The 19,429-nt window shown below is 42.4% G+C and overlaps 2 protein-coding genes across 6 annotated transcripts in view; one reads left to right on the top strand and one right to left on the bottom strand.

Moving 5' to 3' along the window:
• The window catches only part of LOC118409293 (centlein-like), a 105,509-nt gene that overhangs the window by 80,921 nt on the left and 5,159 nt on the right, over positions 1–19,429 (top strand). For 4 of the 5 annotated variants that reach the window (XM_035810200.1, XM_035810199.1, XM_035810197.1 and 1 more), the window contains 6 exons: positions 407–538; positions 12,990–13,160; positions 14,111–14,193; positions 14,667–14,835; positions 16,707–16,802; positions 17,927–18,112. In XM_035810200.1, coding sequence (XP_035666093.1) covers positions 407–538; positions 12,990–13,160; positions 14,111–14,193; positions 14,667–14,835; positions 16,707–16,802; positions 17,927–18,112 — 837 coding nt within the window. Of the gene's footprint in view, positions 1–406; positions 539–12,989; positions 13,161–14,110; positions 14,194–14,666; positions 14,836–16,706; positions 16,803–17,256; positions 17,277–17,926; positions 18,113–19,429 lie in introns of all 5 variants that reach the window. The other variant, XM_035810198.1, reaches the window with a different exon arrangement.
• LOC118409297 lies at positions 2,543–11,468 on the bottom strand. The gene is made up of 7 exons (XM_035810212.1): positions 11,195–11,468; positions 9,730–9,840; positions 6,138–6,212; positions 5,616–5,705; positions 4,777–4,884; positions 3,883–3,957; positions 2,543–3,083 (listed from the first exon to the last, which is right to left on the bottom strand). Exons 1-7 carry the CDS (start codon positions 11,319–11,321, stop codon positions 2,851–2,853), a joined length of 819 nt encoding a protein of 272 aa, XP_035666105.1. The 5' UTR covers positions 11,322–11,468; the 3' UTR covers positions 2,543–2,850.

Here is a 19,429-nt window from a genome sequence, read left to right as displayed (position 1 = left end):
GAGGGTGGACCAGTGCTCTCTCCAGCTTTTTTTTTCTGTCCTACTCATTGTTTGGGAGCTCATATTGTTAATATGCTATGTTAAATCTGTCATTTTGAGCCTAGGAAAATACATTTTCATTGATTTTGCACTATGGAGTTTGGTGTTTTTATGATGGACTGAGTGAAATGTTTCTCCACCCCAGCAAGCAAATTTCCATCCTGGGATGGAGGGACGCGTCTTGAAGACAGCCCTGGGGTGGTCTTAGTCCGGGCAACTCAACCGAAATGACAATGACAACATCGAGCCTTCCTCATCTATAGTAATAGACCAAAGAACTCATGACTTATAGAAGTTTATTTTAGCTGTGTCAATAGAGTTCTACGTCATTACTATATCCACGTTTTTTCTGCTCCTCTGGAACCAGGTTGCGACCGTGAAGGCTGTGAAGGAGAAGACAGCCAAGGCGCTGTCCCAGCAGACAGAGGCTAATGAACAGCTGCAGTCTGACCTTGGGCTGGCCAACCAGAGGCTCAAGGTCACTAGGCAGACAGTACAGGTGGGTGGGGCACATTCTGTCTTTCTAAGTTCAACCCACGTAAACTTTGAACCTTAAAAAGGATGAATGTAGCCTAAAGGTGGACTCACTTGTTTCAGAGCGTGAGTTACTCCCAGAGTAAGTCCACCCCGTTTTGCCATGTTTAAGAACTGTTGGTGTTTTGGTGGACTCTTATCCAGAGTAAGGCCTTAACATCAATTTAGGCAGTAAGTCCATCTTCAGTCCTCCCTGACTAAGTCCATTTTCAGACCAATGGACTTACTGTGGTTGAAAAGTGGACAGCATGGTCCATGGTAAGTGGGATGTTTGTGTGTGATCATTTCCAGGAAGTTAGGATACAATTTCTCAATACACCAGTCCTGTACTCTCTGGGTGTTTCAGACATTTCTTCTTAGAAATTAGTAGGATGCATAGTCAGGTACATAGTTAGTGACCTTGTTAGTGTGTGATTGTTTCCAGGAAGTTAGGACACAATTCTCAATACACCTGTACTCTCTGGGTGTATCAGACATTACTTCTTAGAAATTAGAATATAGTCATACACATAGTGTGTGGTCATGGTTAGTGGCTTTTGGGCCAAGAAGTTGTGAGTTGAATCCTACCTGTGTCACTTGCCTGACATGCATGCTACTGGAAAGGGTAGTAGTCCTTAGACGGGATTTTCCATTCTCCTTGTTAGTTCACACAAACTGCATGTTGAAAAAGGTAGACATAATTGCATTCCTCTCCAGCAAAGAATTTGTCAATATTGTAACTTGAACAAGATAGAAGACGAGTGTCATTTTATTGTTGACTGTTCACTATACAACGATGAGAGAAATATCTTCTTCAAATGTGTACAGGATAAGTTCCCATACTTTATGCATTTAAATAGTACTGAAAAGTTTACATTTCTATTGCAATTAGACAAACCATGTATTCTAAACTCCACCTGCAACTACATTTACAACTGTATTAAGAAGCGAGAAGAAGTTGAACCTGTACATACCAGTAGTAGTAGTAGTAGTACTAGTATACTTCAGACTTTGTAGTTCCAGTCATGTATTACAGTTTACACAGATTGTACTTAGGAGATGTACCCTATTCACCTTGACCTGTACTTAGCTTGTTAGAAAGCAAAAACGTACAATAAAGGTCTTCATTCATTCATTCATTCATTGTTCATTTTACTCGTCGAAAGAGCTGGTGGAATTTCTCTGGTACAATGAATCTGTAAATAATGTACTGTCTTCTCTGTCATTACGAGTAGCTCTTAAGTGAGCATAACTGGTTCCAGATCATGTTTTCAAAAGATTCTATTTTGGGCACAAAAATGTCTTCTTTAGTACTGAAGATATCCAAGGTAAAGAAATAAAAAAGAGAAAAACATTGTAGAGTCTGCATGGGGCCAGGATTTCAAATGTTCCTCAAAGAAAAACACACAAATGACAAAAGGAAAATCAAAGTGAGGATAGCGAATTCTTCACCTTTACTGAACAAAACTGCTGATTGATTACCAATTTGAAAACACACAGAGAAACTCAAACCTGCAACAGCGTTGGAAGAACTCTTTATAATCTATTGGAAGAATTAGAATCTAATAGTGTGGGAAAGCAAAGTACTGGGGGGCATGTTTTAAATATTGACATAGTACGTTTGTTTTATATTGTAATATCACACACCAATTCAGCCTTCGGCTGCGACTGTAGTGAGACAGATTTCTCAATAAACCATTACTACTACTATATATGTATATATATATATATATATATATATATATATATATATATATATATATATATATATATATATATATATATATATATATATATAAATATACAATCTTTTGCTATGCATCTTATACCTGAAGAATTAATTCCTGCACTTATTGCCCTACTAAATCCTTTTCAAAGCTATAACCATTCTTGCTGCTGTTTGTTCTTGCTAGCTGAAGCAACATCTAAATCAAAACTCTGTATGAACAACTAGAAGAGAATTAAATCTTTGGAACTCACAAAATCGATGTTAGATTCACATATGGCCACAGCAAGTATATATTTCATGGATGACTTAGTAATACAGTCTGAAACAATTCAACACAAGTACATCTAACTAGAAAAAAAACGGTTCATCATGTAAGGATGGTGTGCAAATGTAACTCATATGTATTATAAATTATGCTTAGATATGAGACAGGACCCTCTATTGTACTATCACTATCACCTTGCTTAATTGCTATCGCTGTCAGTGAATACTTTATAAAACCATCTGCTGTACTATCACCTTTCTTTTTTGAACATCATAATAAATGAAAGAAGCCTGGGTTCTTAATTCTAGGTGGCTTGATTTGGAGCAGCCTGCTGTGGAATTGCTTGATCCTGAGTGGCTTGGTTCGGGGCGGCTGCTTTCTTGTCCTCTGTCGTTCCAGCGGTTTGGGCTGGCTTCGCGGTCTCCTCCTTCTTTGAGGCGGCCATCTTGTCCTCTTCTTCCTTTTCGATGGTTTCTGCCTCATCAAACACCCTCGTGGCCAGCTCTTCTCCATATTTGCTGGCTATCATGGCTCGCACTGAAGGAAATGTACATTCAAGTAAGAAATCTGTTTGCAAGTTCATCTAGCCAAAGGCAAACTAAAAGTTTGTGGTAGAAACGTTGGAAACAATTTTTTTACAATAATGTAATAATGGACTGTTGATTGGCATCAAACAAAAGACTTCTAATATTTACAAGCAGAGGAAGACGAAAAGCCCCACTTTTTCCATATTTTTAGTACATGCGATTCCAAGTCTAAGAGAATAGTGGCTTTCCGTTTGTCGGTGAATGTGGGAAAGTTGGGGAACGATGTACATTGTAAGTCACTGTGACTTCTGAAAACTATGTAGTTCTTTTAATAAGACCCCAATGACTTGTTTATATGAATTTGATGTGCACAATTCTTTAACTGTTTCAAGGGAAATGTTGTGGCTGTACTGTAAATTGTACAAAGAAGCTGAAAATTAGCCAATACACAATCATGCACATGTAATTTTTTTGCCCCGTGTATCAGTACAAGTAAGCTAAAAAAAAATAGGTATTTCGAGCCCGGAACAAAGTCCAACAACGTCAAAGAAGACGAAGAACTTTTTGTTTGGTTTTGTCGTTTGCTCAACCTGCTTAATCACAGATCCCACAACAAAGGCAACTCTCTTTGGCCCAACATTTCTTGCTTGCTGCCATCAGTTTCTGGGTACCAAAGCAAATTTGATTGATTTACTCATATCAGCATGGTCTAAGCAATGGCCATTCTCTTCAATCATATTTTTATTTGGTATGTGGTGATGATTTGTGTCTACATGTAACCATTAAAGGGTAAGAAAAATAAATCTTACGTCGTTGCTTATCCAACTGACTCAATTTGTCCACTTTCTCTTCTGCGTTTGCCATCAAAGACAACTCAGCTGCTTCTGAAGGAAAAGGGAGAAGGATCAAAATGCAGGTCTCAATCATCATCCGAATCGTAGAAATGTACTGTGCATTGCAGGGATAAACAAGTCCACTAGCCCTATTGTCCAGGGCAAGTGAAAGTGCTGTTCGGGCAAGTGCATGTCCTACCCCACTTGTCCGATCGGGCAAGTAAGATTTTTCCATTGATTTTAGTGCAATTTTGATATACTTGTTACTTTTTACAGTCATGACATCAAGCAATTGTCTACAGAGAATTCCATTGCTGGAAGTGAAAATGCATATACTGGTAACAGTGACATTTGAATTTTGGGCAAGTGAAAAATTGGTTCGGGCAAGTACATCTTTTATGTGCTTGCCCGATAGGACAAGTGGATTTTAGAAAATTTGTTCAACCCTGCATTGTTTTTCAAAGAACAATTCATTATAATAAACTTACTTGAACAATTTCAGTCAAACCTGACAATGAACCACCTCTACATAAGGACCACCTGGCCAATGTAACCGGTTTTCGGTTGATATATCGCAATAACACATTAGCGTAAGAATCTAGCAACCTGGACCTGTCCACATAGATCAGATTTAAATTTTATGGATCCTTTGATTGGTCTTCTTGGGCAGGTTTGACTGTACAGATATGTCAGTTCCTTCATTCAAATAGGTAATGAACATGCTAACTTTCATTCCACATTATAGAGAATGTCATATGATACTTATTGTTTGTATTCCTATGAAGTCCATAAGATCTGTATGAATACTTGTCCTGTTGTAATGATTAGGTCTGGCACGCAAAGATCAAAGATGGGTAGTACGGTACATACTTTCTTTTTTTTCTGGATCATTCCCTTTGACTTCGTCAGCTACCAACTCCTTAAAAGCCCTTCTCTCGTTAGCGTCGAAACCTACATCCTTCTTCAGTGTTTTGAGGCCTGTATAGGGACATTCATAAAGAAATGAGTATAGAAATTGGTGATATGTCAAATCAACTGTTACAAATCTAAGGTAAGCATTTTTGTCGAGGCCCTGGTTTTGGCCTTAGACTTGTTGCCTATATGACCCAGCATAGCATATTTCATGTCTTATCTGGGACATGACAATGTTTGATACCGGGTGATAATTTGGGTTGTCACATAGTTATTGGACTTGTATAACACAAGCGTTGATCAAATGATTTTAACGCACTACCCTGTCGAAAATTGAAGCACTAAATATGCATGTTAGAAAATGATGTCTTTGCAATCTTTATGTACAAGGACACCAAATTTTCTTTTTCGCGTAGAAAATTGTGTTTTCTTGATTGGGTATTAAACATACATGTATATATTAGTAAAATACAGCACAGTGTATTCCACACCACTCTCATCACCTTGGTTGGTACAGAATATGCCGTGTGGTTATTCTACAAACACATTGTTTAGTACAAGAATGTTTGCCTCAGATCCATAATCACAAGCCTAAATGTCATACCATTTGGTATTCATCAGTGTGTGTTGCCCTGCAACCAATGACGTATGGTGCTTGCCACTCAGTGACCCTCTCATAATAGGCTACTTTTTTTTCTTAATATGCTATTTGGCGTAACAGGTAAAAGTTTTGCACAAGTCATGATGTCATCATCCATTGGCACATTAGGAACAAATCGCAAGAAAGCATTTCTTACTTTCGTCCTCCTCCTTGGCAAGCTTGCTTGCATCTTGGAAAATGGTTTTGGTCTCCGTTTTCCCCACACTCTGGCGAAAAACCTTCATGACTACACGTGCGACAAAAAAAGATGAAACACAGTCAGTTTGATGTTATCAACATTCTTCTTCGTAATTAATAATGTGTAAGATTAAGAAGTTCATAAAGATACCAACCAGGTATTTGCTACTTGCAGTGAATGTAGTGTCAGCCAGTGTTTTCACAATCATCGTGCAATTTTGAAAAATCGACCAATGCTCGCAGGCCCCCAAACCCATCTAACGTGATGAGTACATTTCAGGTAATAAAATGTAAAATAAGTTTCTGGTGATTTTTTAATTCTCTGACTTCCCCAGGGGGCTTAGAAAAATGCCGTCAGGCAATATGCTTTCACCCTGGATAAATAAAGAATAGACAAAGAAACAAGCTTCTGGTGCTCAACAAATAGGACTGAAGCTCGCTGGCTGTGTGACAGTGGCTCTGTGTGGCAACACCAGCTTACCTTTTTCCTTGTCGCCTTCATCAAACTTCTCGACCTGGTCAGTGAACCTCTCCACACCGATCTTCGTCTTCTCATCTGGGGGAACCAGAACGGCTGAGTTAGGAATCAGAATTGCTGTGGCCTGGGTACTATCTGGATAGCAGTTTGCTCTGACGTTTATTATACACTATAGCACTTAGTATATCATATTAGGTGCTTCTCTTGTATTCCATCTAGTAAAAGTAGTGAGCTCCGACGTTTATTATACACTATACAGTCGCTTCTCTCTTTGACTTTTATTATACACTGTGTACAGTTGCTTCTCTTCTATTCCATTTGGAAACCTCTCTAACGTCTAGAATCATCCAAATCACGAGGGTGCTGATTGGTCCCTACACATGAGCAAATCAAGGAATGGGTTCAAGCACTCCAACACCCAAACGCCCTCCGCCCGTTTGCGGAAGGGCCTGGTGTCATCGAATAAGCGCTCTAGAACCAAATCCTGAATTCACTCATTAACTGATGTCACCACCAAAAGGTTTGAATATACAGTTCCCCAGACGGGTAGCAGAAGTGACCGTAGGAGAGAACTACTACCTGGATGGCACCCATGCTAGAATTGCTGTATGTAACTCATACTTACTAATGTAGCATTGATTAGGCATTGGGTCACAGTGCAGACAGATAAGGACGGTTTTGTGCATGCAGGCCGATTTGATTCTTTTGTTCAGTCCACACCGCTACATGCCATGTTACTTATTGGTGGGGATTTCAACGCCAGGATAGATGGCAAATTCTCGTTCCACCAAATACCAAATCGTAACGGAGGCTACCTATTAGACCTTGTTAACCGAAACAACCTCATCGTGGGCAACACTTCATTCCAAAAACCTAAGAATAGACTGTGGACTTGGAGATCTCCAAATGGTAACCTAGCCCAGATCGACTTCTGTCTCTTCAGAAAGCGGTGGAGGAACAGCATCAAGGACTGCCAAGCTTTCAACTCCTCCAATCCCATTGGCTCCGATCACAGAATGGTCTCCACCAAGATCCGTCTTAGTGTCCGTAAGCCCAAAACCATGTCACGCACTAAGTTGTATTGGCGAGCTTTAAGAGAAGACCAGGAGCTTGCAAGCACAATTGATGATGACATTGCCCATACGTATGCTAATCTACCAGATCAGCAGAAATCCTACTCTTCTTTTGTAGAAATCTGTAACAAAGTAGGCAGCAAGAGGCTTCCACGGAAACCACCTCGTGACCCTGATCCAGTAGATACCATTCAAGTGTCGATTGCACGCCGGGCTACCCTTCGTTCGTCCACTAAAGATGTTCAAACTGCCCAGATCCAGCTTAAAAAGACTTACGATAGATGTGAAGAAGATAGAATCATTAAGACACTTCAGACTTTCGAAGCAAGCTCAGCCCCAGAGCATCTGAGAGCATGGAAGCTAGTGCGCGAGCTATCTGGTAAAAGATCAGGCGTGATCTTTATCCAGGGAGAAGACAGACTCAACACCTGGAAAAATCACTTCTCCAAGCTCCTTAACAATGATGTCCCTCAGTCCAGCTCCACTGGAGTTCCGATCACCCCAGTATTTGACACTAACTACAACATTAGCTGCGATCCCTTCACTCAGGGTGAAGTTGACATAGCTCTGAAGCAAATGAAAGCCGGAAAAGCCCCGGGACTGGACGGCCTGCCATTAGAAGTGTGGCAACTTCCCAAAGCTAGGCAGTTCCTAACCAACTTTTGCAATCAAACTCTTTCTGGAAACAGGCCGGATGAGTGGGGATTGTCGGGTATAGTCCCAGTCCCAAAGAAGGGAAACCTTACCCTTCCTGACAACTACAGGGGCATATCCCTCACTCAGATAGCCGCAAAAGTGTACAACCGCCTTCTGCTCAACAGAATAAGGCCAGTTGTTGATAAGCTCTTACGCCCCAATCAGAACGGCTTTCGTCCCTCACGCTCAACGTCAGCTCAAATCCTGGCCCTACGCCGAATCGTTGAAGAGGTGCAGAACCACCAAAAAGAGGCAGTGCTCATTTTCATCGACTTCAAAAAGGCGTTTGATTCGATCAACCGCATCACAATGTTCAAGATCCTTGCAGCCTATGGTGTGCCCACGCCCATAGTCGACGCAATCAGGGTAATGTACGCTAACACCATCGCTACAGTCCTCACCCCTGAAGGTGAAACTGACACCTTCAACATCAATACTGGTGTCCTGCAGGGTGATCCCCTGGCTCCTTTTCTCTTCATCGTTGCATTGGACTATGCACTGCGCAAGGCTGTCAATACCAACGACGGCCTCACTCTGAGGAGAAGACAGAGCTCGCGTCACCCAGCTGTGGTTTTGCCGGATTTAGACTTCGCGGATGACATCTGCCTGCTTGAAGATACTATCCGTGCTGCACAAGTCTTTCTACACCGTGTAGAGTCTGCCACCCAGGAGATTGGTCTACTCCTAAATGCGTCTAAGACCATGGTCATGCACATCAACCCCCCTGTCGACCCTCAGGTCTTAAAAGCAAGTGATGGAACTGTCATAGAGCAAGTCAGCGACTTTAAGTATCTCGGAAGCTTCTCCAATACAGCCCATGACGTCAGTCACCGTATCAGACTAGCATGGGGAGCATCCCATTCCCTCAGGAAGGTGTGGAAGGCTCCAATTCAAAATACCACCAAGATCAAAGTCTTCAAATCGAGTGTTGAGTCTATTCTGCTCTACGGGTCTGACTCTTGGTCTTTAACTAAAACCCTGTGCAAGAAACTCGACGGGAACTATACCCGGCTTCTCCGTGCCACCTTGGATGTTGACTGGAAGAGTCACACCTCTAACACACAGCTTTACAACGGTCTGCCACGGATTACTAGAGTCATTCGCGACCGACGCCTGGCCCTTGCTGGTCATGTGATGCGTCACGACGAGATGGCTGGTAGGGTTCTTCTCTGGCGGCCCGACGAGAAGAGAAGACGTGGCCGACCAACCCTGACCCTTAAGGGGGTGATTGAGGAAGATGTTGGCCTCCAAGACGGAGACCTCCTGTCTGTCATGCGCGACAGGGTCGTATGGAAGAACTTCATAGCGTCACCAGATAAGGATGAACTGAACTGAAAACTGAGGCCGATTTGAGCTTTCATGAATAAACAAAGGTTCAAACAAATAAATGCATGCACACACACATGCACACACATGCAAGCATGCACACACGCAAGCATGCACATGCACACACACACTCAGGTCATGGCATGTATTTGTTGCAGGTTGCCGGGCCGATTTTGATACTATCTTAAAACGAACCTGATGCCGGGCCCTACTCAAATTTATCCTGGGGGCCGCACGGGGCCACGTAGGGGTCACACCCGGAAAAAAGCATGTGAACTACCCGACAGGGTTCTTTTTCGCAATTGGGACCTAAGCCTTATAATATAGGCAGGTATTTTTTTTTTTTCAGCCTTTATTTAACCTTGATACATCATTCGGCCTGAGCCGTTTTTCAAGATTTTAAGGGTGGAGGAGGTCAGAGGTCTAAATACCTTCTAAATGCAGTGATACAATTCAACATTCCATAGATACTTTCGTATTCAACATAATATCAGGTATACCTTCGCTTTCCGGGTCCACTCCTTTGTCCACATCCTTCATCAGCTCTGCGATTGCGTACTCCATTCCGGCGTCCCAGTGTAACTTCCTCGTTTCAGACAGCATCCTCAGCACTACGGATAAGTAAATAACCAAAAACTTGAAGTCAAGTAGGACATGCAATATCACATACGTGTACATTTACTTGAACCTTCCTACTAGTAGATTGCAGTTACAAAGTATGTTACCAGTAGTCTGCAAAGAGTAGCAATGTCTTCATTATTATTTTAATGAGTCACTCCCTTGCAAACCTTGAAGTTGAACTAATGGACTTAAACTGGACTTACCCAGGGAGGACTGAGGATGGACGTACTCTATGAATTGGTGTGTCACCAAAACTAAAACAAACAGCCCTCAGACATGGCAAAATGTAACTCCTTCCGGCACATTTTCAGTCTGCCCCAATTTTTTCAGTGTCGATAAACGGCATGTCTATTGCAGCCCCTTCCACCCGAAGTTGAGGAGGCAAGTCAGTTAGGCAATCAGGTCTAGGTCCTAATCCTCAGTGGACCTGGACCTGAATTTTATGTACCGGTACCCACCCCTAACCACCATTCCTGGCCAATGTATGCTATTGACTTACAATAGATAATTTTTTTTCCAGTGACTTAGCCATTAGAAGTCCTGTCCAAAGGGTTTCTAGACGACTCGCCCCATGTCCAACTCGCCCCAATTTAGGGTGATTGGCAATACTGGGTCACTTCTAGTCTTATGCACATGTATCCTACTTACTTTACAGGCTGACAAAACCTCATGACTTTAATTCTAACCTCTTTTATACTATTTTGCTCTGCATTTATTTAGCGACTGACTCTAATATTTTCACCGGCTGTGTCTCCGTGTTTGGCCGCGCGCTTAGCATCACGTACATTCTCAACTCTAAAGCATAGTCAAACAAAACATTTTCTCAAAGACTAAGTAGATTTGTATGTTACGTAGTTTCCTAGCAGCGTATTTGTAGTATTTGAGCCAGTAGTCAGCCATTCTTGAAGGCGGGCGGCGGCGCACCCGGTGGACATGGCGGGCGGGCGGGCACTTGGAACATATCCGGCCCGCCCCCAATGCGAGTGTCCGCTCCCGCGACCAAACAGAGAAGGGAACGTTAAAATTAGAGTTACGAGGTTTTGCTCGCACTTTAAGTAATATTTACTAATAAAAGTAGGATGTATGTGTACAAAATCAGAATAAAACCAAGAAGTAAAATAGTTGGGGTGAGTTGGGCATGGGGCGAGTTGACCTGTTACCGTCCAAAGTGACCACCTAAACAGTTGTCGTAGCCCAGATTTTCTTCGTCTCCCTGAGAGGTCTTTGATTTTTTTTAGAAATGAAAACTTCCTGTGAAGCATTTAACCCCAACTGAACATAATTGTTGACTGTTGTAAAGTAACCTTCTGTCAAGGAGAAGCAAAAGAGTGGGTAGATGCTTACATGACTTTTGCCTGGGGTTGAGCCCACTCTCCACAGCTTGGCTTCCGTCAGTTTCTGCACCAACAGCTCCGTTGAATGTCGTTAAAGCGGCGGCTGTTAGGACTAAAAAGATGCTCAGGTATTTCATCTTGTGGCAGAGACTTCGTACCAAGATTAAGAAAGGATCAGAAACCGCAGTGTTTCTCTCAGACTACTGGATAAGTTTTGACGAATGTTGGAGAAAAGCGCAGACAATTGCTGTCTGATGTAATGTAAATAGGTCACTGCGTCATGCAGGTGTGTGCTTATGAGTCAAAAACCGGTTTTACCAGTCAGTTTGTTACACTGTTTGATCATTTTCCAAGCTGACCTCTGAACTGTGAACCCTGGAAAGACAGGTACTCATTACCTGAAGAAAAGGTCATTTATTTGTTTATTTACTTAATAATAATATGTTGGTGTCAGGTATTCAGACCACATAGCCAGCTTTGCCCAACTAGTCTGTGGCTATTACAAAGGGCTAGCCCTGCTGACAAAATACATAGACATTATAAATTTCTAAAAAAAACAGTTTCAAACAATATTCTACATTGAAATACTACACTGTATAACATTGAGTTACCTTCCTCAGAATGGAGTTATTGTCACCCTGGCTGTGAAAATGGTGTATTTTTCTGTCTGTCTGTCTGCTTGTGTTTTCCTGTAGATTTACTAAGTATAACTTCCAAAACTGTAGATGTTATTTGCATTTTGCTCAAGACCTCCTGGGGCATTTTCTCAAACTTTCAGTTCAAAATGTAGGTAGCTTAGACAGAGATTAGATGCACAATTGAATGCAAACTATACCAACTACGACTAATTCAGATATACTGGCAATACACTCAGATACATACAGAAGTTGGTGTGTTACACCAAAGGGTAGGTTTTATGGGCCAGACAGATACAGATACAAAAGCTTGTGTCTGATGCCAAAGGTTGGTCATACCGGCTAGAGAAACTGTTGTGTTATACTGAAGGGTGGTTATACTAGTTATACAGATACAGAAGCTGGTGTGTTTTGCTGAAGGGTGGCTATACCAGCTATACAGATACAGATACAGATTCTGAAGCTGGTGTGTTATGCTGAAGGGCGGTTACTAGTATACCAGCTAATATACAGATACAGAAACTGGTGTGTTATACTGAAGGGTGGTTATACAGATACAATCATACAGAAGCTGGTGTGTTATGCTGAAGGCTATACAGATACAGAAGCTGGTGTGTTACACTGAAGGGCGGTTATACCAGCTATACAGATACAGAAGTTGGAGTCAGAGTCTGTTATGCCAGAGGGCAGTTATATTGACCTTACACTATTCAGTATTGTATTTTGAGATGAGATGAGATAAAAGCTTTATTTGGTTTTCGCAGTTAAAACAAAAAACTGAAATTTCAAACCAAATTACATAGTGGACGTACGTTCGCCCGAACAGTTTCATCATGAAAGATTCTTCTTAAAATAGAGTTACATATAATCAAGAATGTTACAGTCTGACAGAAAACAAACTGACACTTGTCACGGAATGAATGTCTAGAGGTTTCTTGATATGTTTTGTATCCTGACCTGCAGAAGTTGACCACGGAGCTTGAGGCCTGTCAGAGTGAGAAGGCAAGTCTGAAGCTGGTATCATAATGTTAGTTTATACGTTGAAGGCCGGTTATACCAGCTAGACAGATACAACAGATACAGAAGCTGGTGTGTTAAGCCAGAGGGAAGTTATATTGGCCTTACAGATACAGTATTGTATCTTGATATGTTTTGTATCCTGCCCTGCAGAAGTTGACCACAGAGCTTGAGGCCTGTCAGAGTGAGAAGGCCGGTCTGGAGAAGCAGCTGGCAGAGTTAGGCGATGCCTCCATCACGTCCGCCGGGAGCCAGGCCACCAAGTCTCACACGCAGGCCGACTGGAGGCACCTGGAGAACAGGGTCAGGACAACTGCCAACGAGGTAACCAGTGTTGCTTGTACAGTAGAAGCCTTTTGATCGCACACCCGATTTGCCAGCGTATTTTGTGCAATTATCCGGATGGTGCAACAAAACGAAGGTTCAAGCTGGACCGCACCACCACAGGATTTGCGGATTACGTGCAATTAACAGAAGTGTGCAGTCATCCGTTGTGCAATCAACGGGCTTCTACTGTATGAGGAGATCTGTGTCCCCGCTTCCCAACCAACCTTGCAACTCAGGGGTGGGTACAGTGTACCAGTACAAAACCGTTTTTTTTTCTAAAAACGTGAAAACAATCAGTGGACCAGATTTTGGACCTATTAATAAATCGGCAGGTTATACCAGCACTACAGCAGCAGGTGTTCACGTGTTTTGAGGCTTATAGGAAATAACAAGAAAATAACATTATAACAAAGTTAAGGTTTCACTGTGCAAAGAGCTGTACAAAGAAATACAGGCAGGAAAACGTACATTGCAGTGGTAAAAGACTCAAATTAGGCCACACCGATTTAATTTCTTGGTTCACGGATTCGCTCGCTTCTATTTTTTGGGAAAAAAAATAAAAATAAAAATTTTCACCATTAATGAAACCATTCACCAACTTTCTGGTGTAGCAAATTGACCTTTATATTATAAGCTCCTTAAAGTGTGGGTACAGGTGCTGTTACTGTACAAAAATAGTGTTTTTGTACTTTTTTCAAGCTGAAAACTTTTTTTCTTTATGTTTTGGATTAGCCGTTACCTTTACCTCAACCATTTTACAATTTTTATTTTTATTTTTATTTCGCCCTCTCGCTCCATATTTTTTTACGAAAAAATCCGTGAACCAAGAAATTAAATTGGTGTGGCCTTAAAGACAGTTATTTCTTTAAGTCGGAAGTTGTGCAGAATACATGTAAAATAAGTTCATATAATTGTAATTCCTTTAAATTACTCGTGTTTTTGTCCAGGTGTCCAGGCAGTCCGATGTCATCAAGGCCCTGCGATCAGAGAATGAGGACCAGGCAGTACAACTCCGGACGTACCAGGAAAGGTAGGAAGTGTAGCGCAGCACTGATGATTTGCTTGTTTTAGCCTTTATTTATTCATAAAAGACTCATAAAATTGGCCTGCTGGTCAGTTGAGGTCACTTGTTCGTAAATCCAACAGTCAGTGTACTGTTATAGAAAAAATGCTGACACTTCATTTCCAACACTGAAAGAAACTATAGGGACTTACCCCTCTAAGTGTTAGCATTTTTTCTATAATGTATTCTACCAACACAAATGAACTTTCATTCTAAGTCAGTGTACCGAACTGAACTGACTGACAGTACATAATTCAGGGTGAAGCACTTGGTGATAACCAGCTGCTGTCGCGCCGCATGCCTGCGAAGCTGTTTTGTTACGTCAAAGGCCGGTTTTACCGGCTATACAGATACATAATATTATACAGAAGCTGGTGTGTTACTCCGAAGGTTGGTTATACAGATACAGATCAGAAGAACTCCCTCTCCCGTCCCTCCAGGTGCGGCCGCCTGGAGCGTGACGTGACTATGAAGCGGACCCTGATCGAGGACATGAAGCTGAAGGTGAAGATGGCTCAGGAGAACGCCCAGTCTGACAGCAGCGCGGTCCAGCAACTGGAGGAGAGGATCAAGGCACTGAGTCTGGACAGCGAGCAGAAGAAAACACAGGTGTTTGTTTGTTTGTTTGTTTGTTTATACTGGCTATATGGCGCAGGAGAGGATCAAGGCACTGAGTCTGGACACCGAGCAGAAGAAAACACAGGTGTTTGTTTGTTTGTTTGTTTATACTGGCTATATGACTCAGGAGAGGATCAAGGCACTGAGTCTGGACAGCGAGCAGAAGAAAACTCAGGTGTTTGTTTGTTTGTTTGTTTGTTTATACTGGATATATGGCGCAGGAGAGGATCAAGGCACTGAGTCTGGACACCGAGCAGAAGAAAACACAGGTGTTTGTTTGTTTGTTTATACCGGCTATATGGCTCAGGAGAGGATCAAGGCACTGAGTCTGGACAGCGAGCAGAAGAAAACACAGGTGTTTGTTTGTTTGTTTGTTTATACTGGCTATATGACTCAGGAGAGGATCAAGGCACTGAGTCTGGACAGCGAGCAGAAGAAAACTCAGGTGTTTGTTTGTTTGTTTGTTTGTTTATACTGGCTATACATGTATGGCTCAGGAGAGGATCAAGGTACTGAGTCTGGACAGCGAGCAGAAGAAAACACAGGTGTTTGTTTGTTTGTTTGTTTGTTTATACTGGCTATATGGCTCAGGAGAGGATCAAGGCACTGAGTCTGGACAGCGAGCAGAAGAAAACAAAGGTGTTTGTTTGTTTGTTTGTTTGTTTGTTTGTTTATACTGGCTATATGGCGCAGGAGAGGATCAAGGCACTGAGTCTGGACAGCGAGCAGAAGAAAACACAGGTGTTTGTTTGTTTGTTTGTTTGTTTATACTGGCTATATGGCGCAGGAGAGGATCAAGGCACTGAGTCTGGACAGCGAGCAGAAGAAAACTCAGGTGTTTGTTTGTTTGTTTGTTTGTTTATACTGGCTATATGGCGCAGGAGAGGATCAAGGCACTGAGTCTGGACAGCGAGCAGAAGAAAACACAGGTGTTTGTTTGTTTGTTTGTTTATACCGGCTATATGGCTCAGGAGAGGATCAAGGCACTGAGTCTGGACAGCGAGCAGAAGAAAACACAGGTGTTTGTTTGTTTGTTTGTTTGTTTGTTTGTTTATACTGGATATATGGCTCAGGAGAGGATCAAGGCACTGAGTCTGGACAGCGAGCAGAAGAAAACACAGGTGTTTGTTTGTTTGTTTGTTTGTTTGTTTATACTGGATATATGGCGCAGGAGAGGATCAAGGCACTGAGTCTGGACACCGAGCAGAAGAAAACACAGGTGTTTGTTTGTTTGTTTGTTTATACCGGCTATATGGCTCAGGAGAGGATCAAGGCACTGAGTCTGGACAGCGAGCAGAAGAAAACACAGGTGTTTGTTTGTTTATACTGGCTATATGACTCAGGAGAGGATCAAGGCACTGAGTCTGGACAGCGAGCAGAAGAAAACACAGGTGTTTGTTTGTTTGTTCTGATACTGGACAGTAAACAAGAAAACACGTCATGTGTTTGCTTGTTTGTTTGTTTAAGCTCTGACTGTTGAAAGTGAACAGAAGAAAACACAGGTGTTTGTTTGTTTGTTTGCTTAAGCTCTGTGCCTTTTGTTTAGTTGTTGATGCTTTGACACTAGACAGCAAACAGAAGAAAACACCTGTCAGGTCTTTGTTTGTTTCTAATTTTGTCCGTATGTGTAGTCAATCACCTTGATGATTCCCAAGAGTTCTCATTTCCGCAGCAGTGAGCTTACTTTTGGTACACACTTTGGTGAAGAGCAAAAATCCACAAGATGTCAGACCAATCTAATCAAGGTTGTTCAGCTAGACATACAGAATTTGAATCCCCCTCCCCCCCCTACATGTTCTTATCATGTGAAAGGTTAAAACAACTGTGTTGATACTATCTGGAGATGCTTGTCTCTGTTTCAGCTGGGTTCCCTGAAGAGGAGGATAGCAGCAGTGACGAAGGACAAGTATCACTACGAGCAGCTGTACTTCCAGACACAGCAGGACCTGGAGAAGAAGGTAGACATGGAATGTGTAAATTCATAGTTTCTGTACATAGAATATTGCTTTTAATTTTCATCCTGAGTTCCTTGAGTGGTTGTAGAGACCAAGTTTGATTGTACAATGTTTTCTCTTATGGTGTTGAAAACTTTCCCCGTCAGACAAAACACATGTAAGAGGCCTTAGTGTTGAAAACCTTCTTCCCCCTGTCAGACAAAAAAACAGCTGCAAGAGATCTTAGTGTTGAAAACCTTCTCCCCATCAGACAAAACAGCTGCAGGAGACCTTAGTGTTGAAACCATCTTCCCCCTGTCAGACAAAATGGCTGTAGGAGACCTTATTGTTCAAAATCTTATCTCCTATCAGACAAAGCACCTGCAGGATACCTTAGTGTTGAAAACTTTCTTCCCCCTATCAGACAAAAAAAACAGCTGCAGGAGATCTTAGTGTTGAAAACTTCTCTCCCTGTCAGACCAAACAGCTGCAGGAGACCCTTAGTGTTGAAAACTTCTCTCCCTGTCAGACCAAACAGCTGCAGGAGACCCTTAGTGTTGAAAACTTCTCTCCCTGTCAGACCAAACAGCTGCAGGAGACCCTTAGTGTTGAAAACTTCTCTCCCTGTCAGACAAAACAGCTGCAGGAGACCCTTAGTGTTGAAAACTTCTCTCCCTGTCAGACAAAACAGCTGCAGGAGACCCTTAGTGTTGAAAACTTCTCTCCCTGTCAGATAGAATAGCTGCATGAAACCATAGTGTCGAAAACTTCTCTCCCTATCAGACAAAACAGCTGCAGGAGACCCTTAGTGTTGAAAACTTTCCTCCCCCTGTCAGACAAAACAGTTGCAGGAGACCCTTAGTGTTGAAAACTTCTCTCCCTGTCAGACCAAACAGCTGCAGGAGACCCTTAGTGTCGAAAACCTCCTTGCCCTGTCAGACAAAACAGCTGCAGGAGACCCTTAGTGTTGAAAACTTTCCTCCCCCTGTCAGACAAAACAGTTGCAGGAGACCCTTAGTGTTGAAAACTTCTCTCCCTGTCAGACCAAACAGCTGCAGGAGACCCTTAGTGTCGAAAACCTCCTTGCCCTGTCAGACAAAACAGCTGCAGGAGACCCTTAGTGTTGAAAACTTTCCTCCCCCTGTCAGACAAAACAGTTGCAGGAGACCCAGACGCGGAGACACGAGGCTGAGACGGTGGTGTCGGAGCTGGAGTCGGCTGCAGCCCACCAGCTGCAGGGGCTCGCCACCAAGAGTGAGCTCGCCATCGAGGCCGTGGAGACCAAACTCAACAAGAGCCAGACCAGGGTCGGCGAACTCAACACCTTTGTCAAGGTACTCCACAGTTCCGTACTCTCTGATTCCGTACTCTCCAATTCCATACTATCCAATTCTGCACTCTCAGATCTCCAGTTCTGCAATCTGCAATTCCCTATTCCATACTCCCTGATTCTACACTCTCCAACTCCATACTATCCAATTCTGTAATCCCATATTCTGCACTCTCCATTGCTGCAGTTACTGAAACACATTCCTGCAGTTACTGAAGCACATTCCTGCAGTTACTGAAACACATTCCTGCAGTTACGGAAACACATTTCTACAGTTACTGAAACACATTCCTGCAGTTACGAAAACACATTCCTGCAGTTACAGAAACACATTCCTGCAGTTACTGAAACACATTCCTGCAGTTACAGAAACATATTCCTGCAGTTACTGAAACACATTCCTGCAGTTACTGAAACACATTCCTGCAGTTACTGAAACACATTCCTGCAGTTACGGAAACACATTCCTGCAGTTACTGAAACACATTTCTACAGTTACTGAAACACATTCCTGCAGTTACTGAAACACATTCCTGCAGTTACTGAAATACATTCCTGCAGTTACAGAAACATATTCCTGCAGTTACTGAAACACATTCCTGCAGTTACTGAAACACATTCCTGCAGTTACTGAAACACATTCCTGCAGTTACGGAAACACATTCCTGCAGTTGCTGAAACACATTTCTACAGTTACTGAAACACATTCCTGCAGTTACTGAAACACATTCCTGCAGTTACTGAAACACATTCCTGCAGTTACTGAAACACATTCCTGCAGTTACTGAAACACATTCCTGCAGTTACTGAAACACATTCATGCAGTTACAGATACACATTCGTGCAGTTACTGAAACACATTCATGCAGTTACTGAAACACATTCCTGCAGATACTGATACGCATTTCTACAGTTACTAAACTGCAGTTACTGAAACACATTCCTGCAGTTACTGAAACACATTCCTGCAGTTACGGAAACACATTCCTGCAGTTACTGAAACACATTCCTGCAGTTACGGAAACACATTCCTGCAGTTACTGAAACACATTCCTGCAGTTACTGAAACACATTCCTGCAGTTACTGAAACACATTCCTGCAGTTACAGAAACACATTCCTGCAGTTACGGAAACACATTCCTGCAGTTACGGAAACACATTTCTACAGTTACGGAAACACATTCCTGCTGTTACTGAAACACATTCCTGCAGTTACTGAAGCACATTCCTGCAGTTACGGAAGCGCATTCCTGCAGTTACGGAAACACATTCCTGCAGTTCTCCCAACACTCCCATCTCTGTACCCCTCTTCAGGCCCTC

This window comes from Branchiostoma floridae, chromosome 2, assembly GCF_000003815.2.
Source record: "Branchiostoma floridae strain S238N-H82 chromosome 2, Bfl_VNyyK, whole genome shotgun sequence".
In the NCBI taxonomy this organism is placed as follows: domain Eukaryota; kingdom Metazoa; phylum Chordata; class Leptocardii; order Amphioxiformes; family Branchiostomatidae; genus Branchiostoma; species Branchiostoma floridae.
Note: the sequence above shows the minus strand (reverse complement) of the source record. Positions and strands in the feature narration are given on the sequence as shown.